At 56.4% G+C, this 22,958-nt stretch overlaps 1 protein-coding gene across 3 annotated transcripts in view; it reads right to left on the bottom strand.

The window, feature by feature from the left end:
* Positions 1–245: 245 nt before the first annotated feature.
* SPTBN2 (spectrin beta, non-erythrocytic 2) overlaps positions 246–22,958 on the bottom strand; it is a 38,100-nt gene continuing 15,387 nt past the window's right edge. For all 3 annotated transcript variants that reach the window (XM_007171031.2, XM_057553616.1, XM_007171030.3), the window contains 29 exons: positions 22,142–22,254; positions 21,831–22,018; positions 20,468–20,585; positions 19,745–19,903; positions 19,112–19,414; positions 17,812–17,965; positions 16,702–17,572; positions 14,936–15,073; positions 13,840–14,596; positions 13,161–13,363; positions 12,727–12,817; positions 12,337–12,483; positions 10,011–10,274; positions 8,574–8,798; positions 8,197–8,286; positions 7,584–7,844; positions 7,373–7,503; positions 6,959–7,163; positions 5,995–6,369; positions 5,057–5,301; positions 4,823–4,961; positions 4,458–4,542; positions 3,983–4,179; positions 3,507–3,649; positions 3,342–3,417; positions 2,433–2,653; positions 1,978–2,151; positions 1,434–1,476; positions 246–1,105 (listed from right to left, as the gene is read on the bottom strand). In XM_007171031.2, coding sequence (XP_007171093.1) covers positions 872–1,105; positions 1,434–1,476; positions 1,978–2,151; positions 2,433–2,653; positions 3,342–3,417; positions 3,507–3,649; positions 3,983–4,179; positions 4,458–4,542; positions 4,823–4,961; positions 5,057–5,301; positions 5,995–6,369; positions 6,959–7,163; positions 7,373–7,503; positions 7,584–7,844; positions 8,197–8,286; positions 8,574–8,798; positions 10,011–10,274; positions 12,337–12,483; positions 12,727–12,817; positions 13,161–13,363; positions 13,840–14,596; positions 14,936–15,073; positions 16,702–17,572; positions 17,812–17,965; positions 19,112–19,414; positions 19,745–19,903; positions 20,468–20,585; positions 21,831–22,018; positions 22,142–22,254 — 6,350 coding nt within the window. In that variant the 3' untranslated portion in view covers positions 246–871. The remainder of the gene's footprint in view (positions 1,106–1,433; positions 1,477–1,977; positions 2,152–2,432; positions 2,654–3,341; positions 3,418–3,506; positions 3,650–3,982; positions 4,180–4,457; positions 4,543–4,822; positions 4,962–5,056; positions 5,302–5,994; positions 6,370–6,958; positions 7,164–7,372; positions 7,504–7,583; positions 7,845–8,196; positions 8,287–8,573; positions 8,799–10,010; positions 10,275–12,336; positions 12,484–12,726; positions 12,818–13,160; positions 13,364–13,839; positions 14,597–14,935; positions 15,074–16,701; positions 17,573–17,811; positions 17,966–19,111; positions 19,415–19,744; positions 19,904–20,467; positions 20,586–21,830; positions 22,019–22,141; positions 22,255–22,958) is intronic.

The raw sequence follows: 22,958 nt of genomic DNA, 5'->3' as shown, positions 1-22,958 counted from the left end.
TGTTAATATCATGGTGAACATCTTTGGTCTAAAAAGAGGTTTGACATTGGTCAACCCAGCAAAGAGGAGGTCATTGTCATGGGGAAATGAGGTCATGGTAGGGAGACTCACAGAATAATGTGGTTCTTGGCGGGCTTGGATGCTGGGGGCAGAGTGGGAAACCTGACACACAGGAGACCAGGGCCAGAAGGAAGAACAGGGGCATGGGCAGAGAGGCTTGTGGTCAGGAAAGCAAAGACACCCAGAGGCAGTAAGAGAAGCTGAGCTGTTTAATCACCTCCTTGGCCAGACTCAAGGCCGTGGTTGCCCCTGAACAACTCACACCCGGAAGCTGTTGAGAGTTGCTGGAGATGGAGGGGCTGCTTGAGTCAGAGGATGAGGGAGGATGGGAAGGGGGAGCTTCGGCGTCTCTGACTTGTCATCTGGCAATCTTGCCCCCAGGTCCTGCTTCAGCTCTGAGAGGTTCCTGGCTGGTCCCCAGGGGCAAGGACTGGCTGGCGTGCCCTAGCTGTGGCGGGAGAGTGACCCCGAGGCAGGGGCAGCATTCCCCACGTGGCCTATGGAGAGGGTGCCGCGCTATCTGCGCTGCGGTGGGGATAGAGGCGTAAGGCTAGGGGAGGAGGGCAGAAGGGGGGGAGTGGAATTGGGGGTTGCCTGGGCCCCACCACCAGTCTGGAATTAAATAGCAGAAGAGAAGGGTTGCCCTTGGGGACACTGACTTGTCTCCAGAGACAGTTCCTGGTGATGGGTTGACCTTGGCAACAGACCCTAGCAGCAGGCAGTTGTCCTGACAAGAGAGTGGTCCCTGTCGACGGTCCCTGGCAGTTTCCTGGACAGAGGGAGGCAGCTGGCCTGGGAGTCTCACCCCCAACTACTTGTTCTTCTTGAAGAAGCTGAAGCGCTTTTCTCGCTCTCTTTCTCTGCCATCCTTGCTGCGAAGTACGACAGGTCCCTCCGCCCCGACCGGTGATACCGGGGGCATGGTCATGGCCCGGGTCATGGCCCGGGTGGCAGTGGGCACCGCTGGCTCTTCAGGCTCTCCGGAGGCCGAGGACACAGTGGCAATGGCTGCATTCACCACCCTCAACCACGAGCTCATCTCTGCCTGCAGTGGGGCGTGGAAAGACAACTGGTCAGCTTGGAGGATGCTATGCTTGGGTGGCTGGCTCGCCCACAGTGGGGAAGCGGAAGAGGAGGAGGTGGAGATGACTGCCTCATCTCGGTGGAGAAAAAGACCCCTTTAAGGTAGGGAACATGTTTTGGTGTGGCCTTCACAAACATCCAGTTGGCACATTGTGGGTTGTCTGATATCAAGGAATGAGACACTTCAGACAAGGAAAAAGAGAGAGGCGAGGGAAGAAAGAAATGTGCATCTGGAGGTTCTAAGACTGCACAGAGAGAAGGGGGACACGGGAGGAGAAGGGACAGCTCACCTCATCCTTGGCCTGGAATAAATATTCTTTCCCATCCTGTAAGCTGTTGGGAGAGAGAGAAACCTCAGGGCAGAGCTGAGACTCTGACTGGCCAGATCAGGGCTGGTGAGAGCTCACTATCACCCAGAGACCAGGCTGGAGAACATGCCCAGGGACCTCAGAGCCAGATCAGACACGTTCTGCACATTCTTCAGATTCCCAGGACTGTGCCAAAGCAAATCCTTCCTGATTGGCTGCCGAGGACCAGGGTGAGCTCACTTCCATCCCAGGCCCTGCCTCCTGCTCTGGCTGCCAGCTGGCAGGCAGGGGCAAGCCCCCGGGTGTACCTGGAGACAGGGGAGTGCCAGCATCCTGCCTCAAGATCTCCCAGGCAGGATAATTTTTCAGCTTGACAGGCCTGCGTCTTGGTGCTCCTCCCCTTAGTGTGGAAGACAACCAGATCCCCCGCCTCTCCCTCCTTGATCTCTCTGTCCCCTAGTGGCTCCCCTGTGCCTTGTATCACTGTGACCTTCCCTCCCATCCTGAGGGCACGTTCCATTCCTACCCCAGCTTGAAGACATGCTTGCGCTTTCGATAATCAAAGGCAACGCTGCCCTGGGCCCTGGCCAGGCTGACAGGCACTTCTCCGTGGTACGGCACTCCTGCACTGGCGGCCTTAGCATCCTTGTAGAAGCCAAGGCTCCCACGCCGCAGGACACAGTACACGTTCTGCCATGACCTGGGAGGGACATGGTGCAGGTGACGAGGAGGAGACGCAGGTGACCGACTGGCCTTTGAGGGACCAGTCATCCTGGGAACAGCTTGGTTGTCCGAGGACTCCCAGTGCCACTCCTGTCATCAGGCCCATCGTCTCTATACCCTCCCGGCCCTCACCTGAGGCCCCACCTGCTCCTGAGTCCTACCCCCCCACCCCCCCAGTCTAGGAAGAGGTTCTGGGCAAGCCTCTCCAGAAGGCAGGAGCCGCAGGGGACACAGGCACCACATGACCAGACCCAGTACCTGTTGGCGGCTTTCTTGCCAAAGGCCTCCATCTCCTGTTTGCGGCACAGCAGCCCCTCCATCTGTTCTTGGGCAGAGAGCTCCGGGCCGCGGGTGGGCAAGGTGGCAACCCGGGCTGACTCGGATGACCTGCTCTGGGGCATTATAGGAGGGGTCGGGCCCCGTGTCCGGGTCTGCTTCTCTCCCCGTGGCCCATTGGCCTCGTCCCCAGCACCAGACCCCTGTGAAGAAAATGGTGTCTGTGTCAAAAGATAAGATGGGAGGGCTTCCCTGGTGGCGCAGTGGTTGAGAATCTGCCTGCCAATGCAGGGGACACGGGTTCGAGCCCTGGTCTGGGAAGATCCCACGTGCCGCAGAGCAACTAGGCCCGTGAGCCACAATTACTGAGCCTGCGCGTCTGGAGCCTGTGCTCCGCAATAAGAGAGGCCGCGATAATGAGAGGCCCGTGCACCGCGATGAAGAGTGGCCCCCACTTGCCGCAACTAGAGAAAGCCCTCGCACAGAAACAAAGACCCAACACAGCCATAAATAAATAAATAAATAAATAAATAAATAAATAAACCCAAAGTTTAAAAAAAAAAAAAAAAAGACAAGATGGGAGACACCTAGACTGCAGGTCACGAAGCTGGAAGTCCAAGAGCTGGTCTTGCCACCTCCATGTTTCCTCTGAGTCTCTGCCCTCTCCTGACCCCGCTGTCCCCACCACCCAGCTCACATACCCATTTCGTCCCATATCTCCCAGTTATCAATACCCACACCTCCAAGAGAAACTCACAGGCGCTTCTGGGAAGCTGCCCTGCTCAAGTCTCTGTTGTTCCACCAGGGGCTACAAGGACAAGATGCTGTACGCAGATGTGCAAGGGGAGGGGCTAAGATTCTGATGGGGGCGCTCAGGGCGGCAGGAGTCACCTGTGAGGCTTCCGCATCTGTGCAGACGCCGTTCACGCTGGCTGGCTGTGAGGGTGCTGGCAGGCGGGGCTGGGCTCTGGAACGGCAGAGGTGACAGAGAATGTGAGGTCTATGCGTTGCTCTGGCTCAGCCTCCTCTTCCTCCCCGAAGTGTCCCACCTCCCACCTGTCCCAGGTAGCATCGGGCGCTGTCTGGCTGTCCACCAGGGCCCCTTCAGGCAGACCGGCGGTGGGCTCTGGGGCAGGGGGCTGTTTCCTCCGTTCCTCTTCCTCCCTCTTTCTTTTCCGCTCCTTCTCCTGCTCCTCCAGCTGTCAAAAAATTCTGAGGTCAGAGCATGGAAGGTCCCAGGCACTGGGGAAAGCTGAAATGTCTCAGCTTTAGTCTGATGAAACAGGAAGAATGGAGACTATAATTCCAGAAGAAGGCGGGGATTAGGAGTTATGGGGGAGATGGTGTCTCTTAGTGCCACCCAGGGGAAAGGATGGCTCCTAAAGCTGAGGTGACAACAGGGCACTCTTGGCTCACATCTGGGAGATGCTGGGGCAATGGGAAGAGAAGAAATGTCTTCTTCAAGCAGGAGAGCGCGCAAAGTCTGGGGCAGTGGGATGGGGCCGGTATTTCTGGGGTCCTGTAGCCCTCACCGCCGTGAGCTTCTCCAGTGCGCTGAAACGCTCCTCCCAGGCCACTGCGGACTTCTGGAAGGCTTCGTGCCGCTTGATGAGGCTCTCGACTTCATCGACTGTGCAACCCAGCTCAGCACTTCGCACCAACGGCTCCTGGCTGCACAGCCAGGCCTCCGCCATACCTGCGTCTCTCCCAAACACGAGCACCTCCAAAACTGCAGGGATTAGGGGTCGCAGGGAGGTGGCAAATCAGGGTGGGCAACGACAGGGTATTATAGCCACAGCAGCTTCAAGCACAGGGACACAGAGAAAGCCACTGCCCCAGAGCAGGAGCTTAGGGCAGAGCCAGGCAGTGCCAAGGGTGGGGGCCTTGAATTCCATGCCCCAGATTCCTGGTCTCGCCTACTGTGGAAACTACAGGGTGCGAGACCCCCAGCCGCTCCCTCACCGCCCAGGGCCTGGAGCCCTCAGTCAGTTTCCTACAGCAGCTCACCAAGCTGCAGCCAGTCCATCTTCTCCTGCCACTTGTCAGCTGTCTCCTGGCGCCGTGCCTGAAGCTGAGACAGCTTCTCTGAGATCTGGGTTGGGGGGGAGGGGGCGGAGATGCGAGTTAGCACCCAGCGGGGCCTTGCCAGGGTCCCTGGGGGGGGTCTCACGTGGGGGAACCAGTGATTTCTTATTTCAGGAGGCAGACAGTTCTGGGGGAAAGATAAAATGGGGAGATCCCTGAACAGCACTAAGGGGAAGGTGAAAGGTTTCTGCAAAGAAAGAATGAAAGGAAGCAGGAAGACTCAGAGGAGAAATCAGCATTCAGGCCTCCCCCGTTAGGGTGCCCGGCTACACGCAGGCCTCACACACCTCCTCAGCCGCGTAGTGGCTCCTGGCGAGCAGCCCCTGTCCCATGTCGATGCAAGAGGAGAAGCGGTCAGCCCTGGCCTCTATCTCCGCCTTGATGCCTTGGTGATTCTTGATGACCAGGTCTGCGGAGGACACGTCCCTGGGGGCACAGAGACCACATCACCTGCTGCCCACAACCCTATCCCGGCCACCAGCCCATAACCCCCGGAGGCCGCCAGGCTCTGTGGGCCTCACCGGGGCCGCTCCTGGGCATCCATCTGCAGGTTCACTCCGTCCATCCACAGCATCAGCTCCCGGACAGCCTTGAAGAAGCGGAACTTGTCCGTGGTGTCCAGCAGCAGCTGGCGGCGGGCAGCAGAGCTTCCCTGAAGCTGCGCCCAGGCCTCGGCCACGGCCTGCATGTGGCGGCCGATCTCCTCCGCCTTGTCTCCGGCGTAGGCCTTCTGGAGCCGGTGGCCGTCATCCTGCACCTGCTGGGCCTGCCGGGGCCCAGGTCAAAGTCAGGCAGAGTTGGGAGACTCTGAGGGGCTGCAACCTCCCTCAGTCCTGACCTCTGCTCAACACCTCCTGCCCATTTTACCAGCCGGAGAAGCAGGAGGAGGAGTGGGGGGTGGTGTGCTGGGAAAGATGAGGGCTGGAGTCCAGAGTAAGCCCCGTCATACTCTGCCCTGTAGGGTCTTACCAGGGGGCCTGGGCTTAGCCTGGGGATCAACCCTTTAAAAGGGTCACTAGCTGGGTGAGCTTTCAGAGGCCTGTCCAGCTCGTGGGGGACCTCAGAGATTGCTAGAGTGAGATTTTCGGCCTGAAGAAGGGATTTCAGTGGGGGGCCGACTGGGTTTAAATGGCTGCAGGAAGGATCTATGCTTATTTTGTGTAGGTCTAACACCTGAGTGGGACCAACAGATGGTCAACATGAAGTACAACATGAAGAATCTTCTACCCACCAGGACCATCTGAAAATGTCACAGGCCCTCACAAAGCCTTGTCATTACAGGTGTGGACGGGGTGGCTAGATGTCCCCTGGCCAGAGACGGTTTCCTGGAACCATCCTAACCTCACCCCTACGTGGCCCTGCAGAGGATACGATCCCTCCAGCCTCCCCATGTTCCCCACGGAGTCTCCTCTAAGTGCCCCCGTCCCTCCCCCCGCCTCCACCCATGCTTGAGTCAGACCTGGGCGCTGAGGGCCTGGATGTCGTGCTCAAAGGCACAGTGTCGGCGCTGCAGGGCCTCGGCAGCGTTGAGGTCCCGGCCGGTCCCGTCTGGAAGCTGCTGCTGCTTGTGCTGCACCCGCGCCAGGGCCTGGCGCGCACCGTGTAGGAAGCGCTGCAGCTCGTGTGCCGCTGCCAGCACCTGACCCCGCGTGTCCAGCAGCTCGAGCAGGTCAGCCCAGGCCTCGTTGAGACTGTCCTTCCACTCGGCCACCGTGGCCCGGGCGGCGTGGCCCCCGGCGATGAGCCCGTTGGCCAAGGTGTTGGCGCTGTCCACGCGCTCCTGGCCGATGGTGCTCGTGTCCCGGGAGAACTCTCGGAATTTGTCCCGGAGCATCTGGCAGAGGAAGCGGTTGCACGGACAACACTGTGACACTGGAGGATGTGGTCCCTGACTCACGGGGCAAGTCCTTTCACCCCAGACTGAGAACCCACTTCTTTCCCTGGGCCACATGGGCCAAAATAGATTTCTTCAGCAGGGCCGAGTTAGGCAGCAGAAGCAACTGGTTCCCGTTGACCCTGGATTTGACTGACACGCCCAGCCTCCAGCCCCCAGCAAAGGGGTACTTGGAACCTTTAGTCTTCAGACAAGGATACCCTAACTATGGTCCATATTTCGGCACCAGTGAGTGTCCAACCCCCAAACTGTGGAGAGGAATCTCAAGTCCCCAGTGTACTGGTGTGAGTTCTGTTGGAAAACAGTGATCGGTCATTTCCTTTTTGCCCACGTCTATGCGCGGCCCCACGTCCTCCTTTCTGCACGGTTCTTCCAATTAAATACCTCAGAACCCAGAGGACAGCGTCTGCACGACCTGGTCTTGTGCCCCTGCCCCTTGGTGCTCGGCCCAGGATGAAGGGCTAGTCTCCCAGTGGGTCCTCTACCCTTCCTGGAGCCCACGTGTGGCCGCCATCCTCCCCGCACTCACAGTCACGTGCTCATAGTCCTGGCCCAGCTCGTGCGAGGCCGCCACCACCTCGCGCTCCTGGATCCACTGCTCCAGGTCGTCCAGCTCCCGGCGGAGCTGGCACAGACGCAAGTGCTCGTGCAGGCGCTCCCGCCGCTCTCCCGCCAGCTCCTTCAGGCTGGCGTACAGCTTGTCCACCTGGGCTTGGCGGATCGATATGCGCGTGCTGCGGGGGAGGGGAGGACACACTGCTCTGACCCCTAGTCTATCCCAGAGAGTCCTGCCCCCCAACTGCTGGCCAAGTCCCTGCTTCTCCAGCTTTCTAGGTGGTCCTGTACACATGCAGTACGGAAGGCTCTGCAATCTCTGGGCCTGTCTGGAACTGGCTCCCCTCTCCCCCAGGGACTGGCCTGGGGGTCCAGGTGCTATGCTCACTTCTCTGGGTGCTCGTGGTCAATCATGTCTTGGCTGCTGGCTGCCAGCTGGTGGATGGTCTGGGCGTAGTCGGCCAGGGCTTGTTCCAATACCTGATGCTTCTTCACCTCTGCCTGGGCACTCAGCTCGTCCTGGGGGAGGGGAGAGTGGCAGTAGAGAGTAGGGGGAGGGGGGAGGAAAGCTGTAGCCTGAGCTCTGGTCTGGCTCTCACCTTGGCCTTCTCCTGGCCCATCATGTGTAACTCCTGCTCGCCCATCCAGGCCTCTGCCTCCGCGGCATCACGGTAGAACTGCTGGGCCCGCAGGGCCTCCTCCAGTCGCTTCCTTCGAAGCTCCAACTCGTGCCCCAGGCGCTTCCACATTTCCTGTAGCTCGGCCAGCTCTGGGCCTGCTGCTGCCGCACCCAGAGTGCGCTGTCGCTCCGTTAGGTCCGCGATCCGTGGCTCGTGGCCCTGGATCTCCTTCTGCAGGGTCTGTCCATAGCGACAGAGGAGGAGACGCTGAAAGGCTTGCCAAGGGACCCCCTCACCCTACATCCCCCCCTTACGCTTACTCAACAGCAAGCCCCCCTTCACACCGTTGTTTCTCATCCTCCCTGCGTCCTCTCACCTCCCCTCTTTTCTGGCCCATGATGCCCCTTCAGTCCACATGACCTCCCACCAGGGGAACCCACCCTCCCGAGGTGAGGAAAGGCGAACCACTGAAGTCTAGGATTACATCCAGCAACCAGGGGGAGCCAGAGAAACCCCAGTTCTTAAGAAAACACACTTTCAAGTCTGGGGAGGCTCTTGGGACCCTTTCTTCTGCCTTTAGCCTCTGCCTCACCTGGTTTTTCTTCATGAGGAGCTGGACACTGGGCAGATCCTTGCCATGTTCCATGGAGCTAGCCATGGGGAGCCGCTCCGTCACCCACAACTGGATACGAAAGTGGGGGTTAGTGGAGGTCCGGAGGGCAAAGTCAGAGCTAGGGGTTGGATAGTGGGGATTCCGGGGGAAGGTTTTCTAGGGCTCCTGGTTCTGGGGTCAAGGGACCTAGAGGGTGTCCCCAGCTGTCCATAGAGGGTTGACTTTCAATGCCAAAGGGAAGAGAAAACAGAGCACTGCTGGCATCCCCCCAGCATCCAAGGAGATTAGAAAGCCAAAGACAGGGAATAATTTACCATGATGGAGGCTCTACCCCGTCCCAGGTCCCGGAGACTCACGATCTCATCCTCCACGTCCCGGTGGAACTGGTGCTGCTCGCGAGAGGCTTGCAGGCGCCGGCAGCGCTCCTTCATGGGCTGGCACAGGGCCCTGAACTTCTCCTCCACAGCCCTCGAGGTCCTCTCCACCTCCCCTGCACCCTGGTCTTCCTGGGCCAGAGCTTTTGCCTGTGTCTGGATTGCTTCCACCTCCTTCTCTCGCACAGCCATCTCCCTCTCCAGCATCTGCCAACCGGAAGAGGAAGGAGGTGTTATCACCGTGCCTCCACCTTCAAGCTCAGCGGAGACACTGGTCTATATCGAGCCAATCATGAATTCTTATCCCTGGGGCTCGTCCCAGGGAGAGTATCCCTTCATGGCCTACATCAGTGGATCTCAAACTTTAATATATATGAGAATCCACGGGGTGTGAGAACTGTGCTAGTTATCAATTTACTGTCTCTCAGTCCCCAATCCATCTCAGTTCCAAGTCCATCTTTGCCCATTTTGAGTCACTGGAACTGGACCCTGTAAATATTTCTCCTTTGCCAGCTGGTGCAACACTAGGCCTTGTCCGTAGAGGGCGCTGGAGGGACACCACAATGCACAGGCGAGGCAGAGGCTTCTAGCTACGGTTCCAGTGTGCTTTCCTTCTTGCTCCTACGGCACAACTGCCCACGGTGTGCAGGAGACCCGGTGGCCCTCACCCTCCAGCAGGTTTTGCTGGCATCTCAGTGGCAACTTCCTGATGGCCAGCCTTGGCCTGCCAGATTCAGACCTGCTCTGGTCTGTGACACCCCAGCGAATTTCTACGCCATCCAGCGGGCCTCTGCCTTCACCAGTGAGGTCTGAAACTCAGCCTTGGGGTAGGAGGAGGGCATCCCATTCCTTCCTGGGCACCCCCTCCTCAGTCCTAGAGGCAGTAGCTGCTCCCTACATTTGCTATTCCTGCATTCTTTAGACCAGGGGTCAGCAAACCCAGCCCCCGGCCGGGTTTTGTAAATAAAGTTTTATTGGCACACATCCACACCAGTCTTTTACACATCGACTATGGCTGCTTTTACCCTATGAGGACAGAGTTGAACAGTTGTGACAGAGACCGTATGACCCTCAAAGCTCAAAATACTATTTGGCCCTTTACAGAAGAATGTTTTCTGATCCCTGCTTTGGAGTTCTCTTTACCCCACTGGCAGGTAACCCTCTTTTATTAATTAGTAGTTCTTTTCACTAAAGTTTCCTTGTTCAAGTTAGAGTGTGGTTTCTGTCTCCCGACTTTACTCTGACTGACCCACACTCCTAGAGATTCTGACACTGGTGGCCCGTGGAAATCGCCTTGAGAAATACCAGTGAAGATGCTGTCTGCGAGGCCTGAGGATGGCCTCGAGAATCTCAAGAGCTACCGACTCCCCCCTCCTTTCTTCTGCTGTTCACCAGTCCCGCCAAAGGCCCGCCGTGTACCTGCTGCTTCTTGAGCAGGATGTTGACGCTGGTGAGGTCCTTGCCGTAGTCGTCGGAGTGCAGCTGGGCCTGCAGGCTCTCCAGCCAGCTCTCCAGGGCAGAGCAGCTCTGGGCAAACAGCTCAGCTCGGTTGGCATCGAAGAGGCTGCGGGCTTTGGCCTGGGTGGTGGTCTCCAGCTCGTCCCAGCGCCTGTGCAGGTCGTCTAGCTTCTCCCACACCAGAGCTTTCAGCTCCGGCTTCTCCAGAGTCAGCTCCCGCCCTTCCTGGGTGTGGGAAAAGGAAGGGGTCAGTGTCAGAATTAGATACCACTGAACACGAGCAGACAGCAGAACAGGGACCTAAAGGGCAGCAGAAACCTGAAGTGAGGGCAATCCTACCGACTTCTTGGGTGTTCTCCAAGCTTTCTAAGCTCCCCTGCCCTCACTGCTGAGTAAACCCTACTCCTTCCTCAAGGTCCCATCAAACCTCGTCTCAGTTAAGAGGCCACTGCGCTCTCTCCTTATTTTGAGTTCCCTGGTGCTTGTGGTTTTCAGTGTCATATTGCACGTGCTATTGTGTTATCGGCCATCATTTTGTGTTTCTCAGCTCATTACCTCTCACCTGAACTATGGTAAGTGACCCTCACCTGGTTTCCCTACTCCCAGCCCTTCTGCTTGAGGACTTTGGTTTCTGGGGAGGTGAGGGCAGCGTGACTTGATCTGTACGCAAGGTGGCCTGGAAGTGCCAGGGAGTTATTGCCCCCAGAAGCAGCCCTCAACCAGCGACAGCCAGGGCGTTGGTGGACGAACACTGGGAGTCCTTGCTTTGGTTGGGATAACTCTGATGCACGTTCCACACCGTCGCCCAGGTGTCCCATGAGGACTGAGTGCCAGGTGCCCACTGGGGTAACTGGTATGGCAGTGGACCCTTCACTGACTACCTTCCCTTCTCCGCCTCACCTCCCCACCCGCTACTGGCATTCCTGTGATCACCTCCCGTGGAAGTGGCCTGCACTGGAAGCCTTGCTTCTAGGGGAACACAAACCAAGTCACTGCCTTCAGGCCGTTTTACACATGCCGCCAGGATGAAGAGCACCGCTGGGTAACTTTACCAACCGTCGGCACAATCCACTCTGATGCACAGTCCTTACGTGGTGATCGGGGCTTTTCATGACCCGGCCTGGCAGGCTTTTCCCACCTTTCCTTCCAAGGCCGGTTCACGCATTCTGTGCTCCTGCCAGAAGGGCTTACCCCCTTGCTCCCGTACAGGCGCCCCACTTCCACACCCCTGGTTTCCGGTTTCTCTACCAAGAAACATCTTTCCCTCAACACCTCTGCCTGTCCAAATTCTACTCGTCCTTCATGGACTGCCCCGCTGGCCCCTGCTTCTAGGATTCCCACATCTCCTCTCTCCTTAGTGCCCAGGCTTTATCAGGCTCTCTCATTATATTTGTTATATTCTGCTTTGGATTGACTTTAGCTGTTTGTGTACATGTCTCATATCCTGGCTCCGGTGTCATTCCTCGAGGGTGGAGCCTGCAGTGGAATCACCTTTGTTCCCCACTCAGTGCCTAATACAAGGCCTTGCACAGAGTAGCACAAAGTAAATATTTGCTGAACAAACGGAGAAACTGGATCCACACTGGTCTCTTCCTCTTCCCAACCATCATGCCCTTGAGGGAAGGAAAGCATCTTTTTATATACCTTGCAGCACCTAGCAGAGTGCTGAGCACACAGGATGTTGTCCAGGAATACTTGCTGAGTAGAAATTAAGTTTTGCCTGCGCTCAGCTCTTGAGGAAGAGCTGGGTGGGAGACCAAATACCAGGAAAGCAAGACTCAAAAATGAAGTTGGCAAACTGTGGCCCGAGGGCCAAATCTGGCCCACCACCTGTTTTTATAAATAAAGTTTTATTGGAACCCAGCTACACTCATTCGTTTATGTATTCCCTGTGGCTGCTTTGGCACCAGAGTTGAGTAATAACAGCAGAAACTGTGTGGCCTGCAAAGCCTAAGATATTTTCTGCCTGGCCCTTTATAGACGTTTGATGACCCCACTGAAGAGTGTCCTTCTGCTCTGGACCAGGAATAGGTACCGTGCTGGCCCAAAGCTGCAGTCTGGCTCTGTACTAATTTGTCTTTTCTCAAAGTTCTGGAGTCACTGTCCCATGGACCTAAGACATTCGCTCCCCAGATCATTTCTTTCCACCTTGGAAGTTTGGCACCAAGGGCTCCATGATCTCTAAGCCAGATCCTGAAGCCAGGACCCTCCCCTGCACTGCGGCTGGGATGCTGACGGGAGGAGGCCCCAAAGGCTCCCTTCTTGCTGCTCCCATCCCATTGCTCACCTTGTCCACCTTGTCCAACCAGTCCTTGTTGGCGGCCAGCTCGGCCATGAACGCCTGGTGCTTCTGCCACTTGGTGTGCAGGTTGCGGGCCTCATCATAGGACACGTCCTGGGCTGTCAGCATCTTCTCGTCAATCCAGAGTTTCAGCTGGACCGAGCATGGAGCAGGGATGGAGAAGGGCAGAGTACATTTCAGAGAGAGGGAAGCGTGAAACGGGAAGGGGGCAAGGGTGAGTCGGGGGAGGTGGTGGATGTGGGGAGAAGCCAGGCAGGGATTCACGTGCTCAGGTGACACTGCAGTGGACTGACTCTAGGCTCAGAGAGCGAGGGCGTTGTGGGAAAGGGGTGGCCAGGGAACGTCAGAGGCGACATGGGGGACTGAGAGCCTCACCTCGTGACAGTCTTGTAAGAAATGCTGCCGCTCTCGGTTGTCCCGAAGACGGCCCAAAAGCTGCTGCACTGCTTCTTGATTCTTCCTGTGTCTGTAATGACAGGCCCCTGTGAAGCCCTTGAACTTGCTATAAAAGGGTTATGACCCTCTAACTAACCTAGAAGCCCTCAGTCCTCCTCCTCTGGGGACAATACCTTCTGGGAGCACTACAAGACAACCCAGGAACCCTGAGGTCCAGTGTCCAGCTACCCTAGGAGACTTCGGGGAGGCGGAACTTCCCCGCCCGTGACTTATTCCCTCTCCAACCACTTGGTTTTTCCTCCTCTACTTTTTGTCAGCTCCCCACCCCCATCTATCGGTCTGAGTGCCATGTTCATCCTGTTTTCACTTGGTTCCCTTTAGGGCCCCTCATTTGCCCACTGTCCTCATCATACCTCCTCTCTATGGAATCTGCCTTCTCTTGGATCTTCTCGGCATGGATGTTGCCCTTAGACACCAGCTGGCGCCCGGCTTCCAGGAGCCCGCGGATCCGCTCACCGTTGGCATCCATGGTGCTCATGAAGTCTTCCAGTTTTTTAATGGCAGCATCAGCAGCCTGGAGTGTCCCTGGCATCTCCGTGTGAGACAAAACATATTCCTGTGTGGGAGGGGAGATACCGAGCTCATTTCTCAACCTCTCAGAAGGAACCTACCAAAGGCCCCATCTGAGACATGGAAGCCAACCAGGTAGGGACAGGCAGACTCTGGCTCTGAAGACGGAGGGATGGTGCCTGATTATGTGGGAGTCTCAGAAAGTTAGAAGGGAGCTGGGCTGGAGGGCCTTTAACACTCCAAATCCTGTTCCATCTTATTTATAGCTGCTGATTACATTTCTGTTATATGACAAGCCAGGTTTTCTATTTCTTCTCTAGTCAGTTTTGGTAAGTTATATTTACATCTTTTTTTTTTTTTTTTTTTACTCCCGTATTTTTTTTAACATGTTCTCCCTGCCCATCCTGTTCCCTCACCTACTCCATCTGCTGCGTTTACCTCCTCATCCACCACTCCTTCACATTCCTTTGGTCCCTATTTCCCACTTCTTCCTGGTTGGGACTTTGCCCCGTGGACTCTTACCTGGCTGCTGAGCACGCCCTCGGCCTGGCGAGCATCCCGCAGGAACCCCTGGAAGCCGTGGGCCTGGGCAAGACGGCCTTGTCGACTCTCCCACATGCGGCCCAGCTCCTCCCAGCCGGTTCCCAGCGCTTCGAGTCGCTGTCGCAGGAAGAGGCACTGGGGATCGGCCTGGTCCCGGGTCACCTCCTCACCCACGGCCCGAAGCTGGCTGTACTCGCTCCGGGCCCGCTCCACCTCTCCCCGCAGAGCTGCATGTTGGGCCAGGAGGGCCTCTGCCTCAGGCAGGGTGGCCGGCCCTTCTTCAGAGGCCACAGAGGTCTGCGTGCGGCTGAGCCAGGCCTGGAAGTCATCCAAGCTGCGCAGGAAGTCCTGCAGCCGCCGCGCCTCGCCCAGCGACTCCTCTCGTCGCCGCATGGTGGCCCTGAGGTCCTCCCAGCCGGCTTGCACCTCTCCAAGCCGGGCGTTGATGGCAGGGGCTTGGGCGGGGTGGTCAGCAGCCAGGGCATTTGCCTCTTGGGTCAGTTCGCCCACCCGGGCAGCGATGGCCTCCAGGTCCCTCTCGGTGCCGGCCAGCTTACGCTGCAGCGCCAGCACCCCGGCCAGGTCATTGCCCAGGCCCTGGGTGGACTCGATGACCTTGGTCTTTTCTCTCATCCAGGCCTGGGTCTCTGTGCACTCTAAGTGGTAGTTCTGGATGCTCAGGGCTGACGTCAGAGCTGCCTTCTTGCCGTCCGCCAGGGACCGAAACTGCTGCCACCTGAGGGCAGAGGGAGTGTCCAGAGTTGCTCAGCTTTCCCGCCCTGTGCAGGTAGATTGGAAGCTTCTTCCTGCTCTCTCTCCCTTGGTATATCCTGCCGCCTACTCCTGCTGTTTAGAGGGCCTGCTCCCTACTCATCTTCCCGTGACCCCTCTTGTCTGCTCTCTATCCAGGCACCAGCCTCTTCAGACGACCTTTCCCCCACTTCCATCTCTTTCATCACCACCCCCCTCCGACATATTTCAGATGGCTTTCCCTCCTCATTTTAGCCTCCCTCCTATGCCCTACAGAACTCTCTTCTAGCTGCCGTCCTGTCTGCTGCATCCTTTCTCACCCCACCTGTGGTTGAGCTGCTTCTGGGTGTTGACAATGCTGTCCTTCCCCGGGGGGTTGGCCTTCAGCAACTGCTCTGCGATGTCATTCACAGCAGTAATTCGCGCTGCAAGGGCGTTCATTTCAGGCTCCAGGGTCTCGAACCTGATGGGGTAGAAGAGCTGGGCATGAGTGGTGGGAAGCAGCGGTGTGCTGGTCCACTGCCCTTAGATGCCCACGAGAACTCCTCTCCGTCAACATGAGGCTTATGGACAGGAGCCTCTGCACCTCTTCCCTACATGGTTCATAGCATCTGGGGATCAAGGGGGAGCCCCCAACTCCCCCCAAACAAGTAGAAAAACTGTCATCTCTAGAGTGGCTCAAAAACATGGTAAAGATTAAAGGTGAGGACCATCTGGACAACGAGTCAAACTAATCCCTGGCACAGGGCTTCACCCTTCAGCAGAACCTCCCTTATTCCTCCTGGGACTTACCCCTTAGCTGCCTACCTGGGTCCCACCTTACTAATATGTGTTAAAAAATGAGTTGATAACGAAAAAATTTTAAGTGATAAAGATGTGAAGCGTTACTTCTCCCGGAACATTTCATATTCTCATAGAGCAGAGTCTGCAAATGGGCCACATAATAAATATTTTAGGTTTTGCGAGCCATTCAGTCTTTATCACGAATATTCAGCTCTGCTGTTTTAGTGCAAAAGCAGACACAGGGATGACATGCAAATGAATGGGCATGGCTATGTTCCAATAAAGCTTTATTTACAAAAACAGGCAGAGGCTGTACTTGGCATAAGGGTTTCTGACTCCTGTCATGGGATATATTGAAAAAAGCAACAAAACATCTTTAATTACATTTTAAAAACCACCAGGAAATTTGACTATAGATTGAGTAGTAGGGACTTCCCTGGTGGTCCAGTGGTAAAGCATCCACCTTCCAATGCAGGGGACGCGGGTCCCATCCCTGGTCAGGGAACTAAGATCCCACACGCCACAGGGCAGCTAAGCCCGCGCGCCTCAACTATTGAGCCCGTGCGCCACAACTAGAAAGAGAAAACCCACACGCCAGAACTAGAGAGAAGACCGTGCGCCACAACGAAAGATCCTGCATGCCGCAACAAAGATCCCGAGTACCGCAACTAAGACCCGACGCAGCCAAAAAAGAAAAATAAATAAATAAATAAATAAATAAAAGGAAAAAGAAGATTGAGTAGTTGGTGATATCAAGGAATTGCTAATTTTGTTTTATGTGATAATGGTATTGTGTGTGGTTCTATAAGAAAAACATCATTTCTAAATTATTTTAGGATTTCTTATTCTGTAGATAAAGCTACTTCATGAGGGGTTAATCAGTGTCTCTGTCTAAAAGGTTCATAACTTCAAAGGCTTAGCTATTCTAAGCCTGCACACACAATTAAAAAATAATGTACTCCTATTGCAAATTTCTATGTTCCTGGAGAATACAGAGGTGAAATGTTAATACTGGGGATTTGCTTTTGAAAAGGAAAATTAATCAAACAGAGCAAGATATTGATGATTACTGAATTTGGGTGATGGCTATATAGGAATTTGCTGCATAATGTTTCTATTTCTGAGTATGTTTAACGTTTTTCTTTAAAGCAGAAACCAGACTACTGGCAAGACTCAAAGGGATGTATGTAGCAAGAGCAGGCAGTTTATGGTGGTACCCACCATACCCCACACACATGGGGGCCACCCTATACATTGGCCCCAAGCTCACAAGGCCACTCGGGAGGGCGGGGCGTGCACGGGGCCTACCTTTGCTGCACGACCTCCAGGTCCTCCAGGCGCTCAGGCAGGGAGAGCCCGTTGAGCCACTGCTCCTTCTCCTCCACCCAGAGCCCGCAGGCCCCGGCCTCGCTGAGCATGGTGTAGAGCGCCAGGGCCGCCTCCAGGGCACGTGCGCGCTCGCCCGCGCGGGCCCGCAGCTCCTCGTAGTGTCTCTCCAGGGTGGGCAGCCGGCCCTGCACCTCCGGCGTGCGGCTCAGCACGGGAGGCAGGGCCGCGGCCTGCTCCCTCAGGGTGTCCAGGGTGGGCCGGTGGCCTCGGATCTCTTCCTCCAGGGCCCGATGCTGCCGGGCCAGGGCCTGCGTGGAGAACTCGTCGTGTCCCAGCTCGGGGCTGGACACCAGGCGCAGCGCATCCACCAGCCAGGCCTCCATGTCATTTGCGTCCGCCTGGAACTGGTAGAGGCTGGCGGCCTGGGCCAGCCGCTGGGCACGCTCCTCCGCCAGGGCCTCCAGCCTCTCCCACTGGGCCTGGAGCTCGGCGGTGCGGGCGGCGGCCTGGCCTGCCCCGGGGTGGCCCTCGGCCACTAGCTGCTGGCCCTGCTCCAGGATGAGCTTCAGGGGCCCCAGCCGGCCGCTCATCTCGCCTCGCAGGGCTGTGTGCTTGTTGAGCAGGCGGAGGACGCCGGTCAGGTCCCGGCCGGTTTCTGCCGAGGCCAGCAGGTGCTGCTGCTCTCGCACCCAGGCCTCGGCCTCGCCCACCTCCCAGAGGAAGCGCCAGAGTCGCCGGGACTCCTCCAGCCGGGCCCGCCGAGCCGCTGCCAACTTGCACAGCGACTCATAGTTCTGCTCCAGGGTGGCCACCCGCTCCAACACCAGCTGGGGGTCGCACGGTTTGTACTCTGAAACAGTCACACCAGAGGGCCAAGAGCTGTGGCCCAGCCCTCTACTGCCCCCTGTGCACCCCTAGTTACGAATCCCCCCCCACCCCACTCTCTTAGCTCTGTCGCCCACCGTCCACCCATCATCTTTCCTGTCCCCAGGTTTTTCCAGTCTTGCTGCTTCAGCTCTTAATGTTCTCCTTCCCAGCCCCTCCCTTTTCCAATTCCTCCCCCCCCCACCCTCCCCCCAAGGTTTTCACCTTTTCCTGTGTCGCAGAAGCGCAGCGCAGAGGCGCTGACGGCCCGCACCCTCTCAGCCTGTACGGCAATGTCAGCTTCCACCAGCTCATGCAGCTGCAGCAGGTCCTCCACTCCAGCCAGATGCTTGCCCAGGTCCTGGGACTGCAGCCGGCCCTGCAGGGCGCACGTGGCATGTCGATGGCCGTCTGAGAGCCGCCCGGTTCCCTCTCAGTCAGGCCTCTTGCCCCACCACACACATGCGCTAACCTCGCCCCATCTTCCTGGATCAACCACGCACCCCGACCTCTTGGGGCGGCTCCAGGTGTTGCACCCAGGTGAGCACACATGCTCCCAGCTGTCAGCCCTCACTCACACACATAGTGACCCCTGAGTTCTCTCCTGGCACTCTGGCCTCTTTGTACTCAACTCCCCTCCTGCCGAACAACTTTCCTACTAAACCCTGCTCCTGGAATCTCCGCTCTGACTCATCATCTCAGCACCAGAATTATCGCCACCCTCCTATGGTCGTGGCTCAGTCCCCAGCACCCCAGCAATCGTCAGCATCTCTGCAGACCTATCCACTTCCCCGTCTCTCGCCTAGATCACCGCAACAGCCTGTGACTGGTCTCTCTGCTCCCACTCTGGCTGCCCACAGCCATTCTTCAAATAGCAGTCAAAGTGACATTTAAAAAAATGTAAAAACGCAGAATCATGTCTCTCCCCCTTTTCAAAACCTTCTAATCACTTTCAATGTTCCATGTTACTCTGAGTAAAATCCAAACTCCCTGACCAGGCCTGTAAGCCCTAAGCGAGCTGGCTGCATCCTCCCTTACCTCATCCCCTGTCCCCTCCCTGTTCTTACAGCAGCCCACCCCCACCCCCCGGCCTCCCTTCTCATCCGGAACATGCCATGCGTGAGCAGGCCGAGGGCCTTTCTGTTCCTTCTGCCTGGAAACATTCTCTCCTTAGATCTCCCTGTGCTGGCTCCTTGGGACATTCTGCTCTCAGCTTAAATGGCATTTTTCAGAGAGGCCTTCCTGGACCCCTCCATCACTCGGCCTGTTTCTCTTTCCTCGTACGTTTCACGCCCACCTGCTATGTTGTTTATTGATAGGCCCACGGGTTTTATCATCAGTCTCCTCCCGCTGGAACGTGAGACCCATGAAGACAGGGAGCTGTTTGCTCTGTTCACCTGAACTGGGGACAGGGCCCTGGACTGGTACATACTCTGCAAAGGTTCGGCTGAGCAAATGAGCGAACGTGCCCTTCGTCCTCCCACGGTCCCGACCACCTCGACCCCACCTCCGCATCCGCTGGTACCTTCATCTCTTCCATCCAGTCCATGAGGTAGAGCAGGTCCTGGAACACCTTCTGCAGCTCCAGGTTGAGGAGGAGCCGCTCCCGCCGGGCGGCCACCATCTGCCGCAGGAAGTCCCAGAGCCGCGCCACGTTGTGCTGCCGCGCGGCGATGCGCTTGATGTCGTGGTAGTGCTCAGCGGCCAGCTCGGCGGCCACGGCGTCCACCGCCTGCACCCGGCCGCTGTAGGCCACGATGTCCGTCTCGATGGCTTCGTGCTTCCGCACTGCTGCCTCCACGGCGGCCAGCTCCAGCCCAAAGTTGTCCTGGGGCGGGGACAGGGAGGGAGGGCTGGGAGCTCCGGGACGCCGCTCTGCTCACCCCCTGCCCACCCCCCGGAGCACTTCTGCTGCGAGGTGCCAACTCCACGGGGTGGCTCTAAGCATCCTCTCTATCCCACCCCATCCTGTCTCACCGGCCCTTCTCCTGTTCAAGGCTCCGGGCCCTGGTTCCCGGGCTCTTGGTCTCCAAGTCTGTGTGATGGAGTTCTTGTTTCTTTAGCTCCCCACCTCACAGGGCTCCTTATCCACCACTCTCTCTCACTCTCCCATGTCTCCAGACCTTCCTGGACAGGCCAAGAGCCCCCCGTGTCCTACCTGGGACACAAGGCGCTGGTTCTCGCTAAGCCAGGTCTCCCGCATGGCGGCCTTGCGGTCGAAGCGGGCGGCCAGCTGCTCCAGCTTCTCCTGGCGGATCAGCTCCGTGCGCAGGGCCAGCTCACGCTCGTGCTCAGCTTTCTCCAGCCGCTCCCAGGCCTGCGAGGTGGAGACAGGATTAGTGTTAAAGGGCCAGGGCTCAGGAAGTGAGGGCGGGGAGGGGTCACCGGGGCTGGGGGTGCAGGGTGGGTCTCAGGGAAGCTCGGTCTAGTGGGTCTGTGGAATGCGGTCAGACGCCTGTGCAGGGAAATATGAGGAACAGGGTGGTGTGAGTGCCGTGGAGCCCCGTGAAAACCACGTCTGCTGCTGGACAAAGACCGGAGGGGGACAGGGCACAGTGCAAATCACTGGATTTGTTTGTGGTGGTGGGGCTGTGGGCGAACCCTATTACTTTTGTTAATCTTATGCTGTCTGTAAAAAAAATGAAACAAAAGTAGGGCCAGTGAGTCTAGGGTATGCTGAACAAGATAAGGGACTGGGGTATAATTTGCATAGAGAGACCGAGGGAGGAGGAGGGGGACGTGCAGGACTCGGGAGAGGATGTGGCAGTCACGCCTGCACCCGGGATGGGTGGGGTTCAAGCCAGGCCGAGGGTTCAAGCAGGGACAGTAGGGGCTGGTGCTGAGGGTGGGTCGTCCCAGGGATGGAAGGGAGGCTGTGGACCTTGTTGATGTCGGAGATGAGCCGGCCCTCGCGGGGCGTGTAGACCTTCTGGTTGTTGGCCCGCAGCTTGCTCTGGATGGTGAACAGCAGCACTTCCAAGTTCCCTTTCTCAGTGAACCTGAGGCAGGAGGCCAGGTGGGGTCAGAGTCAAAGGCCACGAGGGGCCCGGGGACTCTTTACATTTCAAAATGAAGTTGTTCTGTGTTGCTTTTCTTCTTGTAAAAGCTTGTGAAAATACTGGCAAACCACGTTTAAAAAGAACTTAATTTTAAAACAACTGAAAACCACACAGACACGACCACTGTCACCCTTGGGCATGTACGTACTGCATTTTTGCTTTACACAGATGGGATCGTACCATAACCATGGCTAACATTTGTTGAGGACTCACTCACCGAGAGCCAGGCCCTGTTCTCAGGGCTTTGCACGCATTAACTCCTTCTCACTGTTACCTACATTCTCTCATTACCCCCATTTTCCAGATGTGAAAACCGAGGCACAGACAGGCTAAATAATGCCCAATGCTCACAAGGGCAGGTGGCAGAGCCAGGATTTGAACTCAGGTACTTTGAATCTGGATGCTTAGCCCTTTGCTCTCTGCCGTCCACAGACCACTGTCTTGTAACTCTTATGTTTCATGAACGTCTTTTCAGGTCAATAAATGCATTTCTCCAATATTATTTTCTGTGGCTGTCCCATGACTTATCTTTCTTTTACAAAGGTCACGTTCGTGAACATCCTTGAAGCTACATCTTTGTTCAATGCCCAGAAGAGGACTTTCTGGGTCAAAGGGCACACCTCAAATCATTCCCTGGAATGCACAGGAACAGATGTTTTCTGGATTAATATTAGTTTTGGAGCTGAAACACATTAACTCCGAAAGAGCTCAAAAACAAAAAACACAGAAGTTTTAGCATGTACTGTATAGAATCATCTAGTAGTAATTCCATACTTCAACAGTCAGTTGCTAAAATACAAAAATGATAAGAATCTGTGCAATGTGCAAGTGACCAGCCACATGCATGTATTGCCAGCGACAACCTGCCTGTCGGGTCCAATCCCCTGTCCTTAAGCTGGGATTGGGTTGCCGAGACACCCCGACCAATCTCATCTGAGTAGACTGCACCGGCTCTACATACCATGGCAATCATTTCCACAGCGTGATTTCTTGTAATGGGTGACCATTAAAATTTTTTACTTTGGAACTGCTTCTGGGGCTCTGAGCTGGGGAAAATGAGCCTCCACTGCATTTATGTGCTGCCGCATCTCCCTCCCAAAAGGCTCCCCTCATTTAGGCTTCCTGCTGTGTGAGCACAGCTTGGGGCAGGCAGGCCGTGGCAGGGTGTGGCTCAGGGACACCTACTTGGGTGGCTTCTCCACAGTGCGGTAGGAATTGAAGGACTGGAGCTGGTTCTGGACACCACTCAGGGAGTTGGCCAGCTGCCGGTCATTGAGGGTCACGATCGTTTGCTCAATCCACTGCAGCAGCTCTGAGGCCAGGGACTCATACTTCTCCACCAGGCGCTCGGCCTCCATGGCGTGGTCCAGCACCTGTGAAACTGTGCTGTGGGTTCCCTGGCCCAGTCCTCCCCTGCTCCTGCTTTAGGGGAGTAGGACCCCCTAGGCCAGGCCTCCTCTGGTCTTTATGCCTACCACCCCCATGCTGGAGAGTACCTTGCCAATTCTTTTGCCTTCCACGGCCAGGGCCTTCATCTTGGAGAAATAGTGGTAGTAAGTAGCCACGTAGGTAATAATTGATTTCTCATCTGGTTGGTCCACATTCACGTCTGAGAAAAAGGACCACTCAGATCAGGCCGAGATTAGAAACCTGCTTCCCAGAAGTATGCCCACAACTCGAATCACTTACTCCAATCCTAGGAGCCTCCTAGCCCTCCCAGGCTGATATCTTTCCAGCTCCCTTCAGAGTAAAATGACAAATAAACTATTTGGACTAAAAGGGCATGAAAAGCTAACCTTTCTATTCCCCCTCTTCCTAGAAACAAGCGGAGTTTAAAATCCAGAAGCCCAAAGAGGCTTTTACCCAGTGTAAAATTAGTTGTTTGGAGAAAGAGAGACAAGAAAAGAAATAGCATTCCCATTGGGGGATGGATCGTGGACTTATGGGCTGGAAAGATGGCTAAGAAGTCATCCAATTCAGGGGCAGCAAGACAGAAGGTATGAACGAGGCCTCCTGAACCCAGGATGTTCAGAGGGATGGGCCCAGGGAGCCCTGGAAGCAGGGACAGAGGCCAGTTCTCAGGGCCATCTTGGGGCACAGTCGTGGCTATTTCTTACCTCAGTCCCAAAGTTCAGCTGTGGGCCCGGGAGGTGAGTGTCCTTCAAGCCAAATTAACTCCTACCACGAGGACACCAAGGCTGACTATGACTTGAAATCTCTTAATTGGTTCTCTTAATTGGGCCAGTTTGTATCCTACCTACAGGGAAGACTATTAGACCAGAAGCCCTCCTGACCCCCTCTAACCTCCCACAG

The sequence above is a fragment of the Balaenoptera acutorostrata genome, chromosome 9, assembly GCF_949987535.1.
Source record: "Balaenoptera acutorostrata chromosome 9, mBalAcu1.1, whole genome shotgun sequence".
Taxonomy (NCBI): domain Eukaryota; kingdom Metazoa; phylum Chordata; class Mammalia; order Artiodactyla; family Balaenopteridae; genus Balaenoptera; species Balaenoptera acutorostrata.
Note: the sequence above shows the minus strand (reverse complement) of the source record. Positions and strands in the feature narration are given on the sequence as shown.